Source organism: Topomyia yanbarensis, chromosome 2, assembly GCF_030247195.1.
Source record: "Topomyia yanbarensis strain Yona2022 chromosome 2, ASM3024719v1, whole genome shotgun sequence".
NCBI classification, from domain to species: domain Eukaryota; kingdom Metazoa; phylum Arthropoda; class Insecta; order Diptera; family Culicidae; genus Topomyia; species Topomyia yanbarensis.
In genome coordinates, this window is record NC_080671.1 from 48034857 (window position 1) to 48057887 (window position 23031).

General features: G+C 37.8%; 1 protein-coding gene across 10 annotated transcripts in view; it reads left to right on the top strand.

Moving 5' to 3' along the window:
- LOC131684436 (LIM domain transcription factor LMO4) overlaps positions 1–23031 on the top strand; it is a 1051444-nt gene that overhangs the window by 929378 nt on the left and 99035 nt on the right. For 6 of the 10 annotated variants that reach the window (XM_058967295.1, XM_058967301.1, XM_058967300.1 and 3 more), the window contains one exon: positions 17612–19221. In XM_058967295.1, the coding sequence (XP_058823278.1) occupies positions 19011–19221 (211 nt within the window). In that variant the 5' untranslated portion in view covers positions 17612–19010. Of the gene's footprint in view, positions 1–2250; positions 2930–17096; positions 17202–17507; positions 17531–17611; positions 19222–23031 lie in introns of those variants that run through there. The other 4 variants (XM_058967294.1, XM_058967303.1, XM_058967296.1 and 1 more) reach the window with 4 other exon arrangements.

Sequence of the window (23031 nt, forward strand, 5' to 3'; positions counted from 1 at the left end):
TTTGCCCAAAGCAGTTTTTCTTGCCTTTTGGTTACTTGGGTAACATCGACTTTTCATAAATAATCTAATTCAACTGTGTGTGGTATAAGTTGATCATCCTGTAAATAAAGATGTATGTCGTTAATGTTCGAAAATCATCAGGAAAACACACAGATAACCATGACATTGCATGAGATTTTTTTGAAAATTTACATGGAGAAAACTCATCTGATCGTGTTTTCATCGCTGGGTGGCACTGTATACACCACATTGTCACATCCAGGGAGACTATATATTGTTTACAAATTCCAGTCTTTTTATTTGAGTACATTTTTAATTTTTTTTTCATAAAACTTAGGGGAGCTACCCCCTATCCCCATCCTCCTCTGACTACGTGCCTGCGTGGACTTCTGTCTTATTTGTCTGAAACTTATGTCAAAAAATTGACAGCCCGAAACTCACTTAATTACAATAAATGCGATCCGCCAGGGCGTTAATGTTGCGTACCATGCGTACCAGCTTGTGCTTGTGATAAGGAATGATGTTGAAAGTAAAGTAAATTTCGTTTTCTCTTTGAAAGTTGGTTTCTATTCATATTCTGCCATTTTCACTAAATGTTGTTAGGGTGCCGAAAACCTACACCATTTTTCTAAAAGGCAAAAAAATGATCATTTCACTAAATTGTCAGTATCATTTTTCATTTTGACGGAATAAATTGAATTCCTTCTCCAGTTATCAGCTCTAGGTCTAGCTTTCTATGTATATGCTTATGTCTCTATATTATGCAATTGGGGAAATGTTATGAGTTAAAGACAAAAGGGTGTCAAAAACCGGCCACATTCCCCTACATATGATAAATTATATTAGAACAATTCAATATCACTGTTAGATAAATTAAATCGGTTTTGTGACTACGTTTAGGTAATTCAGAAGATCTTTTCAAAAAGTTCTTTCGAATATTCCAAATCCCAACATAAACCTGTTTTGAGATATTGCAAATGTAGGTGCAGGTGTGGTACATTTGCAGTGTTGTCAAATATTTTTTGCAAATAAAATGACCCTTCTATCATAAAATCGCAAAAACTTTTTTCTGGATAATCCTTACAAGTCACTAGTTTCGTTAAAGTTATCATTTTATAGCAATTGGAGTGAAATAGCAATCACGTTAATAGATGCAAAAAAGTATTTCCTATGCTAATTTCCATACAAACATTAAATCCAATGCCCAAATCTGAGGAGGCAACCAGTCACTTCCAAAATTTTCCCAGTCATTTGTGAGTACAGAAGGACCTGTGTTGCGATGCTGGAAAATGGCATTTGACGAACCGCTCTGCTGTCCACCCTAGCCAATTACGATATGAATTCCGTAAATAATTTCACCCAAATTTACAGCGCAATAAAATCACACCGAAGAAATTACCCACTGGTTGCGAAGGTTTTTCAATTTTCCCACTATCCAATCCGTTGGGAGTCGGCGAGTGGGTGGTAAAAGTTGGAAGCCGCACTTCCTTCTTGTCCATCCGTTCACCCGTCCAACCAACCAACCAACCATCCATCCATCAGACAGCCCGGTCGCCGACCGACGGTTCTCGCCCACCGGTCGTCCATCAGCTATGGTACAGCAGGCAGGAAGAAGGAACCTTCTAAATTGCGCGAATGGTCGCTCGAAGTTGGATCGAACCAGCAAAACGAAAGCGCGGTGTACACGTGTATGTGTGTCAGTACGCGCGCGACTCACTCACTGCTGGTGTGCTGCTGTGCTGGGTAGTGTTGATGAACGAAACAAGCATGAGAGCGCGAGGCCGTGTCTAGCCATTCGAGCCAAGCGGGCAAGTAAACGGTGCGAATGGGACGACGACGACGACGTCGAGCGAGTAGAGTGAGCTGATGGTCGTTCGGTCGGTCGGTCGGTGGTGGTGAGTCACGGTGCCTTGCCTGGATGAGCAGTAAGTAAGGCTAAGGAGTGAGTTTATGGGGTGTGGAAAACCTCCGGCGGGTGAGTTCATGAGGAGTGCAGAGGGTCCTCTCTGTATATATACACACAGCATAGCTATAGCATATATTCGCAGTTGTTTGGATCTATTCCTGTGGGTATGTGTATATGTATGTTTGGTTTTCCTCTCCCTCTCTGTCTCTCTCTCTGTTGTGCGGATTTTTGTCTTGTTTTTTCGTCTTAAGCTTTTCCTTTTGTTGTTTCGAAAGCGGGGAGAGAAAAAGAGCCGACGGAAACCGAAAACTGAATTTGCTCACTCAGTTCTCCCTTCGCAATCAACGTCGTTGCACGTGCGTCCGTACACGCTCTGTGTTCGCGGGTTATATTTTGGACAGATTCTTCGTTCTGCGCTACTGTACGCGGTGGTCCCACGATAAAGAGCCGAAACGCGAGTGGAGGAGTAGTGTTTGTTGTGAAGTCTTATTCATACTCCTGAAGAGGGTGCCGCACCGTGCCATCAGCCCACCCAACAACCCACCAACGTCGTCCGTTCGTGGGTTCGGGACTGGTTCAGCCGAACCCCACGCGTCCTCCAACGTCGGGAACTTTTGTGTCGCTCGTCGTCCCACCGACCGTCGCCGCCGCTGCTTGACGATCATTAGTCTGAATGATTGTTTATTTTGTGCAACTTTGAAAAGAAAAACCAAAATGCTTTAATTAATTTAATTAAAATCCTCGCTCATTACTGTGTGTGCGCTCTCGATGTCGGCAAATATATAGCTCTTCCTGTGCTTCTAAGTGTGTTTTAGTTTTTGTTGTGCCCCAACGAAGAGCGAAAAAAACGGGAGCAAGCAAATGTGTTCAGTGTTTTGTGCGTTGTGATACATTCAGAAGTTCGAAGTCCTTCCTCAAGCCAGCAAGCTCGTCATCACCGTATGATCCACGTGCGCCTTTGCGCTGGTCGAAGAACGTCTATCTGTTGCAGCGAACCACGGTACGCTAGGTGAAGCTGAAAAGGTCCGTTTCGAGTTCAACTGCTTTTTTTTTTATTATGATTGTGTTTTCTATGCGTTCTTTTCCTAAGTGAGAAGTGATATTATACCAGAATTAGTGCACGTACTCGGTACTCAAGTTCGAGTAGCAGCAAAAACTATTTGGAAAACATAAAGTGCATGGTCGAAAAACCGAAACCCAACCACCAGAGCCAGCAGACCGAGAGTCAAAGGACGGGAAAAAATTGGATGAAACATTCACTAATTGGCTATTTCTCTCTTTGCTATCATTTTATGTGTGTCCACCTCGTCGCATTCGTCTCGGTCCACTCTCGGACCCCTTCTTGGGTCAAACCCCCGCTGGGAGCATATTATGCTGCGGGTGGTGTGTGTGTTCGTGTCAAGAGGGACAACCAGTACAGTTCGGTTGGTAGTCCAGTCCGCAGACAGGTAAACACTCTGTCCTGCTGTTGTATACCTGTTCCATCACCATCCTCACCACCACCAACCACTGCTTTCGTGTCGTCTTGTTGATTTTTTTTGTTTTCTACCGAAAAAAAACACTCGAATGCATCCTGGTATCAAACCGACTGCCGACGATTACGATGTCCGTGGTGACGACGTGACGGACGGTGGCGATGGTGTGGTGACGATGATGATGATGATGATAATGATGATGGTGATGGTAAGCTGCTAAACACTTCCCTGACTGCATGGAAAGGTTGAGGACGTGCTGAGGATGCTTCGAGGCACGGAAGGTGCATGCGATTTGAGTGTGTTTACGCGAAGCATAGACGTTGCCATAATTGGTGATCTTTGATTTGAGGCTCTGGAAGCTGTTTGAATGATCTGTACTGAGACTGTCGATGACGTATATCTACAAGAACAAACTTACTTGATAATGTGGTGTAGTGGACAGAATTCGAATTAATAGGAACCTCCGACGATAAGTATGATCAGTTCAGTTGGTGGTGCATTGTCTTGAAATGTTTGATAGTGGTTGCTGAGTGCATACAATTTGTGGTTCATGTACACTGTTTCTGCCAAAATCTGATACAGTTGTAAAATTGGATAAGGAAGTTTTGTAAAAACAACTTAAACTACTTGGGAACGATTATTACACATTAAAATAAGATTTTTTTGCTTCCCATGCACAAATTCTTCACGATTGATTCCTTTGGAGTAACAAAGACTCCCACATAATTTGACAACTAGAGACATCGCATGTTTCTGACGAAGTATTAATATCGCACCATGACAAACATGTTATCGAATGAGATGGAGATTTCGCGATCAACACTGGTTTAAAGATCCTAAGAAAACTTATTAGAAGCTATTCTTCGATCTTAAGTGAGTATCATAATACCAAACGTCAAATCTATAATGCAGTTGGAAATTGTTGTCGTTTGAGTTAACAAAATTCACAATACTTATGGAGATAGCTGTCTGATTAAAACAGTTAGTTTGTACCAAAAGCCTCTGAAAACATGAATCCCTTAACCACACCTCTGCCAGACTTCACAGTCATCTCGAAGAATCACTGTTTTGGTTTGAGAAGTGATCGTACGGCTGACGGTTCTTACGATTTTGAGCCTTGTAAAACTCTGAGTGAAATGTTGGGCACTTACTTCCCTGACTCGATTCCAGTAGCCAGTATAAATTCAGAAGGTGCTAGAATTGCCGTCTCAACGCAGAAGGATGCAGTCATGGGACTCAGGTACTGAAAGAGACGGTTAGTGATTTTTATTTTTTTTTGTTATTGTTAAAATGTCAGTGATATTTTTTTTTTTGCTGTCATGGATGGTGTTTTTCCACTGCTCATCGAAGAAAACACTGATTCTGCAAACGGTAGAGATTTTTAGGGAAAATCTGATCCCAGGATACATTGGAAACGATTGACGTCGTGAGGTCTTCATTTCGAAGATAGAAAAATGACAAAATCAAACCCACAGTATTCAGACAGATCAGTAATTCTGAAAATCGATATCTCTCTGAACACCAATTCGCATATCAAGTCGAAAAATCATCAATCTCGACAATGCATACGCTAGTAAATTGGACCGAAAAAACTTTTAATGCAAAGTAAATTGCTCTCGTAGCACTTCTTGATACTGATGGTTCTTTCGATAACGCCTAGTATTCATCTGTTGAGGAGAATTTTTCGACCCATATATTGCTACCTGGGTGTAGGCTACGGGAATGGTAGCAAATCTACAGATATTATCTGATCCGAAGGATCCGGGCGTTACTTTAAGGAGCACAACGGGGTGTCCACGAGGAGGGATTCTTTCTCCCTTCGCTAGGGTCCCAAGTGGTGGATGAGCTTCTAGAAAGTTTTGAAAAGAGGAACTTCGAGGTTATTGTATATGTATTTATGTTAAAAGCATTGTTTCATTAAAAATGAAATCGACTCTCAATTTCGCACTTTCATAATGTCACCTACTGTTGATTAGGAATAAGTTTGGGGAACTGTAGCAAAGTGTTATTGAATTTCTCTAAATTGAAATACAGCTTGAGGTGATGATTTTGGCTACAAGCGGAAACATTTTCGGGGTGCCAAAATCGAACCCTTATTTTAAGTGTTGTTTTTATTCCGATATACTATTTTTAGGTTTGTTTTTGGGTTCTGTGACTGTTTTGTGATAGACTCATATTAGAAGATAGGTAATTGATATCCAAACCCTGGTCAAAAGTTGAATTTTCACATGGTTTGTTTGTGTTTTACTACTTCTTTATTTTACACGTTACGAATGCTTTAGCTACACTGAGCCATAAGTCTTTAATGGTTTTATAATCTGTATCAGAAAACAATCACCTAAAACCTAAATGAATCCTTTAGACCTAATGTGCTGCTGCGGGTTAAGAACCGTTTTATAAGTGCCCAGATATTTTCAGTGATGTCCACTGCAACTTGAGATTCAATTTGTCTGTCTTCTCTCGCGTTATCGTACACGTTCATGTCATCGGTGGTGCTTTTTTAATGTACACCGTTGAATTTTAGTGTTTATTTAATTTTATGGTCTCTCTTCATTAGCATTTGCTTAATTACTGGGGCTGCTAGATGTTGGTTTGGAAGCTCTAAGCATAATCACTGTTTGCCGTCTGTACTGCTAGTTTTTTCATTTTTGCCTTTCTCCTATAGAAAGGCTATGAGGCTATGCAATCACTCTGAAATTCGACTTTTCAACCGAGGCCCGGAGTGCTAAGTCTCTTATACCATTCGACTGAGTTTGCCGAGTTCGGCAAATATCTGTGTGCGCATGTATGCATGTGACCAACAATAGCCGATTTTATCAAACATTGTCTCTAATGAAAGGTACGTTCCCATAGGCTGCTATTGAATTTCAGGAGCTCTGGTTCCGGAGTTATGGTTTGAAGAGTGAAATTTCCGTATAAATCGGTGTTATTAGCATGTTTTCTAAAAGAGGCTCAGCTTAATAGAATATGCTCTAAACTACTTAAAGTTATAGCTTTCAGCTTAGTGGTGCCTAATCAAACACATGTTGGCCATTTTAGCCACTTCCGACGGAACCGGAACCTCGGGAAAGTACCTAAGTTCCTGAATTGAAATCAGATATGCTTCTCAGAAATGTCTGACTCGATTTTCTTAAATTTAGTCTCAAATGCAAGCTACATCATTGAGTGTTGACTGCTATTAAATTCCATTGGAATCGGAATTCTGATTTCTGTGTTACAAATTTAAGTATGCGGTCACATGCGCAAATCCCCGTATAAATCGGTATAATCATTATAACTAAATGATGCAAATCTTATTGAAATGAGTTCTAAATTGTTTGAAATTGTTGGTCCAGATCACTAATTGCAAATTAAAGTCTCTTTGACCACGTTGAGAACCGTTGAGGTTCCGAAATCAAATTCACACCAGTTCCTCATATAATGCTGACTCGATTACCTCCATCTTAGTCTTGAATGAAGGGTATAGTATTTACTTTTTTTTGTTGGAGACGAACCACTGCGACCAGTATTTAGATCTATTGTGGTAATTATATTGATTGCTACCGAATCGCATTTGATCGAAGTGTTTGTTCCAGAGTTATGAGTAAAAGAATTAGATTACACGTTGGTTTCCCATATAAACCTGTTTGCCTTTCGCCTATAGAAAGATTAGGCAATCATTCTGAAAGTCGAGTTTTTAACACCTCGGAGGACTGAAACTCTTATACTTTTCGACTCATTTCGTTGAGTTTGAGGGGAATCTTCAAAAGCGTGGTCTAGGCCGTGGCACTGTTTGATTCTTACTGCAGCTCTTTCTCCAGCAAGCCTACCGACTAAACCTCAATCTCCTGTATCTCCGTATCCTCTTCCTCCCAAGACCACCGTTGGGTATTACTTCGAAAGGGAGAGTTTACGCGCGTATGTGTGTATGTATGTGGCCAATAATCGCACATCGGTTACTCGGAGATAACCGAACGGATTTTTTCAAACTTAGTCTCAAATGAAAGGCATAGGTAGCCATTTCTGATCTGATATCCGATTCTGGAGGTACTGGTTGAGAAATTTGGTCAAACAATAAATACCCATATAAAATGGTACCACGACATCTAGATGATGCGAAACTTATTTTAAAAAAATTGCAGACCCGTAGTCGCTTTGCTCACATTGGCCACCTAGGACGGTCTTGGTGCCCTGGAGAACTTGCCAATGTTTAGAGTTAATTTCACACCTTTTCCTCAGAAAATTCTTCACCGATTTCCACTATCTTCCAAATTGGAAAGGACCAATGCATTGCATTCAATTGGCTGCTATTGAATTTCATACCAATATGACTTGCGGTTCCGGAGTTACCCATATACCTGAATCATCATAATACTTAAACGGTTAAAAACCACAAAATGATGATTGCAACCTCGGCAAAAAAAAATTCGACCGAGGTTCTGAGAACATCGCCAACATCGACTGCCAAATGAACTTTGTGTTGTTTTGGTTTCGCGTTATTAGGGTACGCAAAAGTGTTTCGATTACAAAGTATGTCCGTTGTGTAGATATAATACGGAGCTGAATACTGATGAATCCTAAATATGTAGTTATTATTATCGTTCATTTTAAGTTGCTCAACAAGCTGTGGATTAAGTCGGCTCTTTAAACACGTCAGATCCAAAATGATCTGAGATTATCTTCAAATTCCGTAGTTCAAGTATCTCGCATGCTTTAAACCTCTTCACCAAATCCAATGACCGACAAATTTGAATCCATTGAATACATCTGATCAGATTCGATATATTGCGACATTTAGTTTAGTAACATCTACTAATCTGCCAGAAACTATGAAACAATTTTGAACAATTTTTGTCTTGAGAACTTCATAGGAATACATTTAAATTTTTGGCCTATTTTGTTCGTTTTTGATTACGCGCGATTTAAATTCGGTTTCGTTTTGAGGTGTTTGTGGAAACCATGTGGTGTATTTGCTTATGCGTTAAAATTACATTACTCGCTCCACTCTCTGTAACACGGGACAATTTTTATGAGTTCAATTTGACCATTTTACCTTTCTAATATAGAAAGTTTATGCAATCAGTCCAAACATCAACTCTAACCAAGACCCAAAGGGCCGAGTTTGTTGGATGAGATCGGAAAATGTATGTGTGTGTGTCTATGTGTATGTTTGTGTGTATGTAACAAATAATATCACCTCTGTTTCTCAGAGATGACTGCGCCGATTTGCACAAGCTCAAATGAAAGCTTCAACCTTCCTATCGGTTGCTATTTTACTTTTTATTGATCGGATTTCCGGTTCCGGAGTTACGGGTTAAAGAGTGTGGTCATATAGCTAATTATCATATAAACTGGTACCACCATGATGACCAAAAGATGCAATACATATTAAAGTGTATGCAATATTGCTTAGATTTGCGGATTTTATCACTAATTACCAATCGAAGTAGCTTTGACCACATTAGCCGCCTATGACGGTTCTTGAGCCCCCGGGGAATTTGCCAAATTCCAAAATCAATGTGCCATCTATTTTTCAGCGAATTCTCTACCGATTTTTACAAGCTTTATTTCAAATAAAACTCCCATTAACCACAATTGATTCGTTTTTTTCGATTTGACTTTTGGTTTCGGAGTTATAGGTCGATTGGTACAATCACAGCGGAATTTTTCCTGTAAACCGTTGCAATCGTAATTCCTCAGAGGATATAAATCTACTAAATTGACATCAAATTACATCGCTTCGCAGATTTAGATCACTGATGGCCAATTAAAGATTCTTTGAAGCTATTGTCCATTGTCGACAATTCCGGAAGTCCCGGGCTTCGGGCATATTGCAGAATTAAAGTCACATCAATTATTCAGTGATGACAGAGCCGATTGTCATAAACCAAGTGTCAAAGGGAAGGTGTAAAATGCGGTTTTTTGCACCTTTCATCAACCCTCCGCTCCCCTACCCCTCCCGAAATCTCGTTGGCCACATTGACCACCCTAAAAGGTTCCTGCTGGGTATCTTTCGAAGCATCAGATTATCACAAAATTAGACTCAAACGAAAGGGATATTATCCCCATAAATAGCCATAAAATTTCCTACGCCTACGGTTAGGTTAAAAGGAAAACTTTTAAATTAATCAAGAATAATATTCAAAATAAAAGTTTTCCTTCTAAACTATTGAAGAATAATAATCAAAATAAAAGTTATATTTTTAAACTAAGTGTATGTGTTAGTTGTTTTTTACTAAAAGTGAAAAACTCTTATTTCTACCCAAGCATAGGAAAATTCGTTCACTCTCGCGACTGTTGCTAACTGTGAATCACAAAGTAATCAAAATTTTGTGCTCACTAATTAACCATAATCAACGCATGAAGGGAGAAGTCTAATAACTTCAGAGCAGGTCACTAGATGGGCAAACTGCGAATCAAAAGTGAAGCTTGAAAAATTTAAGAGCAGCGTAAATTCTTCGCTCGTGAATGTTTGTCACGTAGCTTCGCGAAGCTCACAAAGGTTTCTTCATGCATGATTAAAACATAGTACCTTTTTTTTGCACTGGATTTTTTGCTGACAGATCGCGTTATGGGTAGTTTTGTGATACACTACTAGCAATTTGATGTACTGATGTTCCTTGCGGCCTATTTGTTAGCAGTGCATTGTTGCAAATTTTTAAAACCATTGATTATCAGCTAGTTTTAAAATAGTATATGGTTTTCCAAGTATTAAATATATTGTGCGAATATGAAAATGAAATAAAACTGTATAATAAAAATCCTATACAAACCGCGAACCGCTCGAGAAGAGCTTCGCGAACGAAGCCACCGCGTTGGTGAAGGAAAGAATTAAAACACAACTGATGTGCTTCTTCGTTGGTTGTTATAGCTTTGAATCGCATGTGTCCGTAACGACAGGTTGCTAGGTATCATTTTCGAAGCTAACAGAATGCATCACAACTGAAGAAAGCTTGCTTGCGAGGCGCGAACGATCGGTTCACGATGCGATTTTTCCCATGCTTGTGTTTAACTTACAACTAACAGTTAGTGCATTGTTTCACTAGTTGCGGACCTTCGGTTTATGTTATTTCTCTTTAAATATCGGCAACAAAACAGCCACTTTTTGAATCATATAATACCCGCATAAAGTGTAGCATAAATCATTCGTATGGTGACTCTCGGAGCGATATGTCGATGTTCACAGTGAGTAAAACTTTCTGAAGTAGCCAAACATGTTTTTATTTTATTGTTTAGGTACCCCTAAACATCTTCGTGAAATATTTTGTCGATTTTAGTTAATTGAAAATTTATGCACCTTTTCATTATAATATTTTTTACAGCCAAAGCTTAATTTCGAATTGCACCAAACTTCACTGGTGGTTTAACAAATCTTTGGTCTTGAAAATGTCGAAAAAAGGTTTAACAAATGTTAACTATTTGTACTATTTTTTAAACAATTTTTCAATAAAATGCAGTTTTAATTGGTTTTTTCACGCGATATTCATTCCGTTTAAGTTGTGAAATATTGCATATATTATCAGCTTTCTAAATTCTACCCACATTTTTCTTTCTGTGCACGGATCGGTTATGTGGTTCCAGGAATATACACTGAATCGTCCGGTCACACATGATAAGGCGGAACAATTTTTTTCATGAAATTTCAGAAATTTATTCGTATTTTTTATGTTAAATGTCTTTAAGATACATGAAACGTCGATTTTTGATGTAATTTCGAAGACATTTTTTTGACAAATAGCTCCATTCGACTCCATTGGTCGAACTCGGAAAATGTCTGTGTATGTATGTGTATGTGCGGATATCTTAACAAAATGTCCACATCGGTATCTCTAAGATGGCTGAACACAAAGATTTAAATGAAATATACAATATTCACATTGACTGTGATTGAATTTCGTTTTGATCCGACTTCTGGTTTCGGAATTATGAGTAGAAGAGTACGATCACATAGAAAATTTAAGTTATAATTTGTCCACATTGGCTTCTCGAAATTTTCTGAACCAATTTTTACTAACTTAGTCTTACATTAAAGGTACAACGTTCTCAACGGCTGCTTTTCATTTTTTGTGGATCCAACTTCCGAAATTCCACGGTGATGATTACGATCCCGCCAATAATTTCGATTTCAACGGATATTGCAATGAATGTAGAAGGGTGAAAATGGTTCTAAATTGTGAGTCCAACTTGGATTTCTAGTTCTAAATCACTAAGGGCCATTGAAAACCTCTTTGGCTACATTGACCATCATGTAGACGGTTCCGGAAGTATATAAACCGCATCACAACCGCGGGTGAGATACCGCACTCGATGGCTGAAGAATGTCATTAATTGATCCTATGTGTCAGGAATAGGTTCTTAATTTTGTATATCCAGTCTTACATAACAGTTTGAAGTATCTTGGCCAATGATACTATATTAAACGGGCCATATGTATCAAGTATTAGTTACTTCCCAGGTAACAACTCAGGTTTTACGGTACTCTTGAAGCCGCTCTTCAAACTTAAATTACATTTGTAGTGTGCTATAAAACTTCGAATGTTACTTGAGTTCATGGTCGAATTTGTGTCAATTTGGGGGTAAAACGAACATTTTAGCGAATAAATGCTATTTTTTTTCAAAATAAAGCTTTCAAGAGTTAACCTAGGTGATATGAATCTTTTGTTTGGAGAAAACGTCAACCAGCTGATTTTTGGGATCCCTTACCAACACATATCTCTCGTACAAATATATAGATAAGTAGTACCCTTAATAAAGTTACTCTCAACTAACCATTACACGAGAATGTGAAAATATTTTTTCTTCTGAACATAGAAGTAACCCTTAAAAAAGAGAATGATATCAAAACGATGCAAAATTTATTAAAATTGGTGCAACATTACTTGGAGTTGCCAGTCTAGATCAATAATGATTAACTAATAAATGGAAAATTTAAAAATTGAAATTGTAAACTGAGCTTTAAAATGCATAGAACGTCGAAATTTGATGGAACCTCGAAATTTCTTTTTGTCGAAAATTGACTTTTTTGGTTGGATTGATTTGGCCCATTTTAGCCTCTTACATAGACAGGTTTTTCCATTTCTCAAAAAATCGGCAACCTAATCCAGGATTTTTTTTATCTGAATAGGTATTCTGTTTTTTCAACAGGGTTATGTTGCGAGGATTACTCCCCCACATATTGCACAAGCATCCCCTCAGCAGATTAGCTTCGCAAATTTAGTAAAACAAAACTGAATTCACTTTAACATTACTCAATCAACAATCTAACTCTCTAACTATTCCCCGCCTTTCAGTAGGCACGAGCCCAGTTGAGTCCGTGCGTACTTTAGAAATACCTACAGAAGCATGTTGTCATATGCCTTAATGATAATAAAACGCATCACGAAAATCTCTCCAAAATAGAAAACGTGAGTACCAATGGGCTCATCACCCTACCTACCTACAATTTGCCGGCATTATTTTGACATGAGAATTCGCTCTATCATCAACCCAACGTACACCCAAACATAAAAATAAATAAATTTGTTTCAACGGAATCTCACAAGCAGTGCACGCTACAGTCACACTAATAAACGAAAAATTCGTACACGGCTTATCTGTGTGCGAGTTAATGCCACCACACCACTGCGAATAATCCATTGCGTTTACCGCTTATTACACCGTCCGGACGCTATAGTCATGATGTTGTTCGTTTGGCATGTGAGCAACAAATGATTCAGGCAGATACGCGGCACCTCTATCTACAACCTCTCGTATTTAATTGAGCCACTTTTGTACTTCCTCTTGATGGCTCTGCCACAAAAAGCTGCTTTAAGAACAGTAATTTCACCGATTTTCTATACAGTAGTATTAATGCACAGATATTAAATTATTATAAATACTTTAGTTAAACGATTCTGTTCGGCTGGTGTATAAATAAATGAAATCCATGTAATAGTAACGGTAGTGGCGCAGCCAGAAATTTGGTTTGGGAGGGGGGATTTGATAAAATTGTTGGTTTTTTGAACATGCAAAAATTCAATACGAGCTTCATTAATTATTGAAAATTCAGAAACATAAGTAGTCTAACAGATGCCATTCCAGTCTACAAACAAGAACCAATATGAAAGAGTGTTCAAACCTTTATTTTCGTGTACAATGTGTCATTGAAGTGAAATAATGTGAACTTCTAAAGTGGGACAAATTTTCAAAAACTTTCTCCACAGTTAAGATCACATAATATGGAAATCATCAACTTTGAAGAAGTTTTCCAACTTAAAACAGCGCATCTTTTGACACACAGATTCTAGTGATTTACTCTTCTAGAAAATTACCTCTTCAGAAATTGTAAGTGACATGGTGCCTTCAGCAAAGTTGTTGATAACATGGTGCCTTCAGCAAAGTTGTTGATAATACAGTGAAGACCAGATTTTATCAGCTTTTTGACTCGATTTTATCAGCCTCATATGAAAATTGATAGTTGATAGTTTGATGGGCACTTGAATTCGATTAAATTCTTTCTTGAGCATATTTTTCTTATCTTAGAGATTCGAAATATGCAAAAAAATATGTTTGGTTTTGCACTGTTTGACCCCCTTAAGAGAAATGTAGGCTAAATAATCAGGAAAGGTTATGAGGCTATATCTAGGGACTAAAGAAGAATCTTTTAAGAGCTTCGGTTTCTTAAAAATAAAGAAAAATTTATGTCCCGATTTTATCAATGTCCCCGTTTTATCAGCCTAAAATTTACCAAGGGGCTGATGAAAACGGGTCTTCAATGTATTATTATAAACAATTTTATTGAAAATATGAAGGCTACATAAATGCAGCTTATTGAGATATAAATCAACATTTAGGAATTTTTTTTAAAGCCAGCCTTTTCAATATAACCTTTATTTTGTAAGTTACCTTGAATGCATACCTTGAATGCAATGTGAATTTAATTGTTTAAAAACTGCAGAAGAGATTTATCAAATACAGTAATATCAGAACAACTTGTTTAAAAGTTTTTCTTTTACATATGTTCGGTGTTAACTCAGGCCGAAAGAAGTCGCAAAATCTTGAAAAATGAGATAATGGAAGCACTGGATAAAGAATTTCATCCGTTACATTCGACATTTACCAGATTTGCAACATGTTATAATATGCAAAAATTATGGCAAAAATAAATTTCGAATTACAGTGAAGACCCGTTTTTATCAGCCCCTTGGCGAATTTTAAGATGATAAAACAGGGACATTGATAAAATGACAAATATTTTTCTGTCTGTTTGATAAACCGAAGCTTTTAAAATATTCTTCTTTGGTCCTTAGATATAGCCTCGCAACCTTTTCGGAGTATTTTCCTTAAGTCTGACAGAGCAAAATTAAAAAAAAATATATTTTTATTTTTGCATTTTCCGGATCTCTAAGATAAGAATAAAATAAAAATTAAAAAATGATAAAATCGGGTCAAAAAGCTGATAAAATCGGGTCTCCACTGTATAATGTAAAGGATACAGCGATTCAAATTTTAAACTTGTTTTTCCCGAAATCAATGCAATGTCACTTAGTGCGGTCTGACCTAACACCTACCTATACTATATTTCGATACTCTAAATATGTAAAGTATTCATGTTTTCAACAAGGTTGTTTGAAATAACATTTTCGAAAACTTTGCTGAAAACATGAAGTATCGAGCTAAATTTTCTTGAAGATGAAATTCACTATAATTTCTTCAAGGATGGTTAATCAACAAAACTATTTTATAAGAAGATATGCTGTTTTGCGTTGTAAAATTCTTCAATGATACTTATCATCGAGATTTGACAGTTTCGAATGAATGTGATCGTGACCGTAAGAAGTTATCGAGTATTTATTTTACTTTTCTTCACTATTCAAGCTCACAACTTGACAACGAGTTCTAGTACCTAGCACATAAAACTTTATTACGCCATTCAATTCAGCACTTAAATATACATTATTAATAGCTTGAAATAAATTGAAATTTTTATTAGCCCCAATTTTTATAAACTCCAAAAAAATTTTATAAACTCCAAAAAATTGTCACGCTGATTAAAATGTTTTGAGTTGGCACAAAAAATTATTAAGCGGTACTTTCAGTGTCAGCTTTCGTATATGATGGATCTGAACAAGTCAATTTTTAGTTTCGTTGATACACTCTCCTTCTCAAATACAAGATTAAATTTTGCAAATCCTGGAGGATATCTCGATCAATAAAATACTCATGGTCGGAACAAGAATAACTGTGCATTGTTTCGTATGTCGAAAGCTCAGTGCACCAGCACTTAAGCCGGTTGGTTAACCATACATTTTTCCCGTTTGCTTTGGAGGCTCTTTGCGACTGCTGTCGTCGGTAGTTTATAGTAGACTAATACGTCCTAATTGTCAGTATCATCTACACGAACTGTGATTCGTTTTTTTTTTCACAGTTAGCTCATCTCGTTTTATTGTCCAACACTCTTTATTCTATTGCTTGTTATAATGAGAATAATTGGACGCAGCCAACTGAATACTCTAATAAAATGTTTTTTTTTGGATAACAGCGTGTTTCAAATTTGAAAATGTGTCATATTGATTAAACTTGTCCATGCCTTTGAACGCCGCAAATTAAATGTTCAATTTTGGATGTTTATTAGCATATACGCATTTTTATGTGAATGTGTTTGCGACTGCCAGGATGGTATTGATGACTCCTCTAATTGAAATGACTATCAGCACTGACTAGATCAGTTAGTTGTTCACCAGATTTCCAGTAAAAGGATCCTTATCTGGTAAAATACCACATCCGCACTTCATTTTCTAAATCGCATTTCAAATTTTAAGTACGGTAAAGCTTCTTACCACAACAGCCAATCAGTTGCCAATTCCACTCCAACATGAAAAAATCGCTCCTCTGATGAACACAAATAATACCTCATTAAGTGCACCTCATTAATTGAGAACTGTACCTACTCTTGCTGCTGCTGTTGTTGCTACAGCCAAACAAGAGTGCTAATAATGATTAATACAGCTGATTCCTACCGCTCGTCGACCCTCTACCGAACGGCATGGTCTCTCCTCAGCCCATGTGCTAGGATCGATCAGAGCGCTCCGGTCACACTCTAATCCCTCGGTAATTACATCACGGTCAATTGTATCGAATTTTTAATTTAAGTTCCATCAGTAATTCCCGGCTCCTACCCCCCGATGCGCCCGACTTTCACTCTTCTCCCTCGAACACGACTGGTTGTTGTTAGGATCCCTTTTGTTCGCTTGATTCGAAAATGCATCGCTCACAACTACCACCAACCGAACCGACCGTGCCGTGCCGCAAGAACGCTTCCATCAAACGCTGTTAGGAACAGCGACTCTGGTCCTGTTAGGGAATCCGTCGGGATCGGAGTCTGAACTTCACAAATACTATTCAACGGCTGCAGAGGTGCTGTTGTGGGTTACAATTTCGTATTCTCCTCTTTATTTCTGCACTTCGCAAAAGCGTCCAGTCAGTCGATTTTTTTTTATTTCAATTTTCGCCGGTTGCCTTTTCTTACCAAATACCAACCAGCGCGAGGAAAACCTGCCTGCCTGAATGTCTGATGTTGCTCATTGCCGTCGTTGGGGTGAGAAGCGAGCTTCACCACTCATCGGAGCGATGAGTTGTGAATCGGAATCTATACCGTGAGAGTGGCGAGAGAAAACGTTTTATTGTGGGAGAGAGTTTAGCAGAGTGGTAGAGAGCGCTGTTGTGGACGTGTGCCATTCAGGGGTTTCGAATGTATGTGCACTGCAAGTTGCCTTCATTGCTCAACATCAACGTTCAGCGGAAGCATCGAAATTTCAGGGAGGGCAAACGCTATCACAGCTGGCAGTTCGTACTACTCGTAGGTACGTGTTCTACGTAGCGATTCTGGTTCCGAAAGCACAACAACATAACATAACTCAGGGGGAAGCCCAAGTTGTACGGTTGGTCGGTCGGTCGGTAGCAGCCAGAAAGAACACACGAAACGTGCAACTCATAAATTGGTTTATTATCGTGTGCAAACAATAAAGCTATAAATTTATAAAAGTATTAAATCATAAAACGATAATTAATTTAATTAAACTTTTCAATGGCAGTTGTTCTCCCTACTAGCCTTGGCCAGTTCTCGGGCTTCTGGGTTCTACGGCCGGTCGTTATGTTTTGTCCCTCCTGCTCCGACGTGCACAGACTATCGGTACCTTGAGAAACTAATTATTTTTATCTTTTTTTTCTCTCTGTCTCACCCTCTATCTCTGTATCTGTCTATTTCCAACAGGAGCGTCAACAAAAAAGTTCAACTTCAACGCCGTGGAAGCTGATTCAATCAACTGGTAGAAGAGCTGCGACAATTGTCACCAGGAAAGAAAATTCAAACTGGAGATCATAAAAAAAGGAAAACCGTGCACTGAAAAGTTGTCCACCGACAGTCAGGCAGCCGAGATCGTTAAAGAGAAATAATAGTACCCCGATAGAAGGACAGTGAGTTCAGTGTTGAAGAAGAACAAGAAGAACCAGAAAAAATCAAGTGAAAATATTTATATGATTTTAATGAGAATCAAGATAAGAAATAATAGTTGGGAAATAATAAATAAAGGCAAACATTAGCTATCGAAGTCTCACGTTCCCCTACTGTTGTTGCTGCTAGTGAGCCCAGTGATTCTGGCGTGAAGTGACTGTGAGTGGTGTATCAAGAATGGTCGCACATTTGCGCCGCTAGTGAGTCAAAGTAAAAGACAGTCGCCTCCGAGCGGCAACCGTGAAGGAGGAAGAAACAGAAAGAAAAAAAACGACTAGGTGGTTATTTTCGGTGCATCCATCGAGAACAGGGACAGTGCCGGGAGGTGCGCCACTTACGCGTTCAATTGGCCGCCCGAGTAGAGCGAGTGTTTGCATTGTCACCTGCTGCCTCCGTCTACCAGCCGCCTCCACCTGGCTGCTGGGGTGATGCCGGCGAAACCGGGAACACTCCACCGTTCACCGAAACGGGAGACCGCGCGCAAATTGCTGAAATGAAATATATTTCGCGAAAATTGAAATTTATTTAGATAGATAAAAAGAAGTGCGACCGAGAAAAATAGAAAATTATTTATAAATAATAGCAGCGTGAAAATAGCAGGCAGGCAGCAACAGCAGGTAAACCCACAGGAAAGTTGTGTTGTGTTTTGAATAAAAGAAAAAAAGACGGAAAAGAGAAGATAGTGGAACCTAAATCTATCAGTTTTGTCAGGTTAGAGCTCCTCACTTCCGCACGCGTCAGTCCGAGGCCGCTATAATCAATAATAAAATACCGTTTTGCGTCCAAGCGGCCAATCGCACCCCGTAAAGATAAATAGAAAAGTGCACCCAACTGGCAGATAATTGTGCACTCTCCCGAACCAGCAAAGTGGCAATCGAGAACGAGTTTTCTAATCGTCCATTGTTTGCGATTGTTTGTGTTTGTGATAAAAAAAGATTTGCATCGTGGCAAAAAAATACTAGTCAATCAGTGCAAGTGAAGAAAATCCAATCAATCCGGTGCAGCAGCAGCAGCAGTTCTCGCCTTTCCCTTGCGTCGAAAAGAATATTTGTTTTCGTGTGTTTATTTATTTTTATTTCCACCCCCCTGAACGATTCTTGTTGCTGGAAAAGCAGCAGCGAGTCCATAAAAAGCCGTCAAGCTGGCCGCCTCAATAGCAATGAACCCGCACTATCATCCGTATTCGGATCTGGGCTCGTCGCCCCACTCGCCCAGTCCGGACAACAACAACTACCCGCAGCTGACGCCCCACCACAACGGGCATGGTGGCGGCGCCGGCAATCCAATGGGGGTCAGTCAAATGGACAGCCAAGCGGGTTTTCACGGTATGAACAACGGCAAGGGACCGGTGCACTGCGCGGGATGTGGAGGTAAGTTAAAGTTGTGGAAGTAGGGAGATGTTTTAGTACCTAGTGAAAAAAATCAACCAGCTTCGGACTACGGTGCTTGTTCCTTTGACATGACACTATCTTCTGAACGTGGAAATTTTTGTGACCCTGGATAGATAATATCGAAAAATGTTATTAGAAATTAATTTGGGGGCTTCGCATTGTTTTAGTCAGTTTGAGAACTTCAGAAGTTATATATAATTATATGCTCAAATGTAAAGAAGTTTTCATTCAGAAAATAAAGCTCTGATGGAGACGAGCTACACAGAAAAAAATATTTTGTCATTTTAAATTTATTTTCATGCACTTATTTGAGGCATGAATATAAATGTAAAATTAAGTTCCACCACAACTACACAGGACTCAGCGTGCTTTCTTCAACGAGTTTCATTGAACGGAAAACCAATGCGCTTTTAAGTATTTTTAATCCAAAATTGCTGTAAAATAAATGACATGTCATATCACACGAATGAAAGTGTAAAATCATATGCTTTTTGATACTCTACATTACTTTACATACAGTACATTGGTTTTAAGTTAATTTTCAATCAGATTTTTGATTCAAGCATTGTATGTTTACATTCGTATTGATTTACATGTCGTTTAAATTTCATTATTTTTTGGTGTGTAGCGTAGTTGGCAAATCAATTGCCTTGTACGCAGCCTACTTGGGTTAGACTCCCAACCCCGCACATAAGATTACTAGCCCATTATTAAATTCTTTGTAAACTGTCTAGACACCATTCTTTGAAATCATATTCTATAAATGCATCATTATATTATACTGATGTGAATTTAAACAAAAAAATATTTATGTGACAGTCGATTCATCTTTTTATCAATGTTTTCTGTTTTCGAAAATGTATATCTTTACTAGGTAACTCTCTAAAAAAAATGTTTTCAATAGTTATATACCTGACAGCAAAGGAGAGGTCTACTTTTGAAAATTGCTTTTCTTCCTGATTATAGAAAATTTTAAACCTTAGCGCACCAACAAATATGAGATTTAAACGACTTGTACACACGCATGGTGATTCGTAAAATCGTGTTAAAATCAATGCAATTTATTGGAACATTAAAAAGCATATAATTTTACGCTATCATTTTACATGTCATATATTTTTCAATCATATTGAAATAAACGCAAATCAATTAATAATTAGTTTTTCATGGAATGAAACTGTAAATTTAAAAAAAAGTTTCAAAATCTAACAAAATTCGTTCATGAAAGCACGACATGTCATGTGTATTTGTTGAAAGATTTTATTTTTCATTTATATTCATGCTCCAAATATCTGCATGAAAATAAATGATTCAGAACTTTGTTTGAATCTTTTACACGATTATAATAGATTCCAGTGGAATCTATCTCAACATTTCGATGTAATCTTTTATTTTATTTGCACATCTTGATCCGAATTCCGATGGGATTGCTATGAGGATTTCAGTGATATCTATTTTGTGGGAATTCTACTTAGGATGCTTATTAGACCCGCAACAATTTTGATTTTTTTGGAACACTGCTAAATCTAACGGTAATTGGGTTCACATACCATTTGTCAAATATAAGCTTTTCCCGAAAACTCTAGTTCACTCACAAGAGCTTTCAAGTTTATATGTGAAAATATTTGGAAAAATTGTCAATAGAAACTATAAATTCAGTAAAAAATGCCAGTATCACCTTGTGCTTCCCAAAATCTGCAGTTGTATAGTGTAAAGTATAAGGATCAACATTGCCGAAGACTGCCAATTGATTCGATTTTGCAGTAAAAAGATATTCTCATATAAAGTTATATGTTATCTCACTTTCGCGCACATGCTTATTTTGCACGTCGTTTCCTGTAGGAAATTTCAAAAAAATCGGTTGGTCTACAAAAACAGATAACTTTGTCGGGGAAACTCCAATCATTATACATTCTTCAACAAAGTTGTTCGTTATAAAATAAGCTACGCCACCATAAGTTTTGAGGTATGCAAAGTGACTGTGGAATGTGGAATTTCATTCGATTTTAAGATTCTATTTCTGATTTTCCATATATATCACTATAGAATTTTGAAACCTCTTGTAGGTGAACTAGAGCTATCGGATAAATCTCATATTTTGCATAAAAATTCAAAATTGTTGCCGGTCCAATGCTTATGGAATGTGTCTCAAGATCCTTTTGTGTTTGGATGTTGTTGCTCAGTGTTCCGACGAATTCTGGTTGTATCCTTTGAAAAAAAAAATAAACTTCGCAAAGATTACTTGCGATCTTAACCCTAGAACGGTTTTGTGGGGTACATTTGTACCCCAGAGCTGTTTGTAATCCCTGTTGTTCCGTTACGGTTTATTTTAACTGCAAGCAATCTTTATCATAAATCTATTTGATTATTAAACACCCATTGAAGCAGGTGAAACATACTGGTTTCACTTGACCAACTTAACAGTGACCGCTTAAAGTTTATCTGTGGTACAAATGAACTCCACAAAACCGTTTACGTCAGTGTTTTGTCATGCTTACATAATTCGAAAAATTCATTGTAATTTAGTATAATTTACTATACGAGAAACTTGTGTAAAATTGTATAATTGCTGTAAAAAAGAATCTATTATTTGATGTAATAAAACTACTATAGCAAAGAAACTGCGCTTGGTTCGTTGTCGTAATTTTTTTTTTTTTTTTTTTTTTTTTTTTTTTTATATTTCAATTATAGAGGTTTTAACCTTAAGGTCATTCGCCTCTTCGGGTTAGAAAAATCTCTTAGGAAAAATTTCTAACCCTATGTGCGGGGTCGGGACTCGAACCCAGGTGCGCTGCGTACAAGGCAATTGATTTACCAATACGCTACGCCGACTCCCTCGTAATTTTTGCTTTTGCGGGTGAAAGAGGCAAAACACATTTGCGAATAGGATTTTTATATGATATAAAAGCCGCACAACTATTTTCGTCATCTTCTGTAGCTGAGGCTCCTGTTTTATCTCCGTTACTACATATTTCTGTATTTTTTCTGCTTGTATTGGCGTTTGATGTTCATAAAAGAATCGGAACAACTACACTTTTTGACTAATTTACTACTTGTTCAAATGGCAATTTAATAATCTTCACAACGCCGTATAGATGATCGAAATTGGTTAGAAACTACAGGAGTTATAGCAGTATTAAGGAAAAAGGGTATTTTGATGTATTTTAAAGACTTATTATATAAAAAATGAAATATTGCTTAATAAAGCAGATAAAGCACGAATATTTTTGAACAGGTTAGTTTACGAATGATTTTAGTATAATAAATAGTATAGTCAATAAAAATTAGGCATATTAGAGCGATTTTAGTTCTGGGGTACGAATGTACCCCGCAAAACCGTTTACGTATAGAAAAGCCATTATACATATGTAGGGTTAACCATTTCAAACCATTTGTTCTGAAGTCAAGAGCTTCAAAACAATTTTTCCTTAGAATTGTTGAAGTCAAGAAACTCAAAAAAACCTGTTTTGAAGAAGACAGGTGTTTTTCTTGTGGTGTTAGAAGCTACTCAATTTTTACCTTTCGATGGTCAATGCAATTCACCAAAAATCTTTATGATAGTCCAATTGCATGGAAGATGAAAAAGGTAGTCGAAGATAATTTAAATTGTTAGGTTTTATCAGTTTTCCATAATACTACAAGATATGGAATGGAATGGAATTTTAACATTTTACGCCGGTAACTGAAATCGTCTTCAGCAGCACTGCTACAGTGGAATACAATTAGACTAATTGCAATAACTTCAGTACTACAGATTGAACTTAAAACTGTTAGTGCTCAATTGAAAGA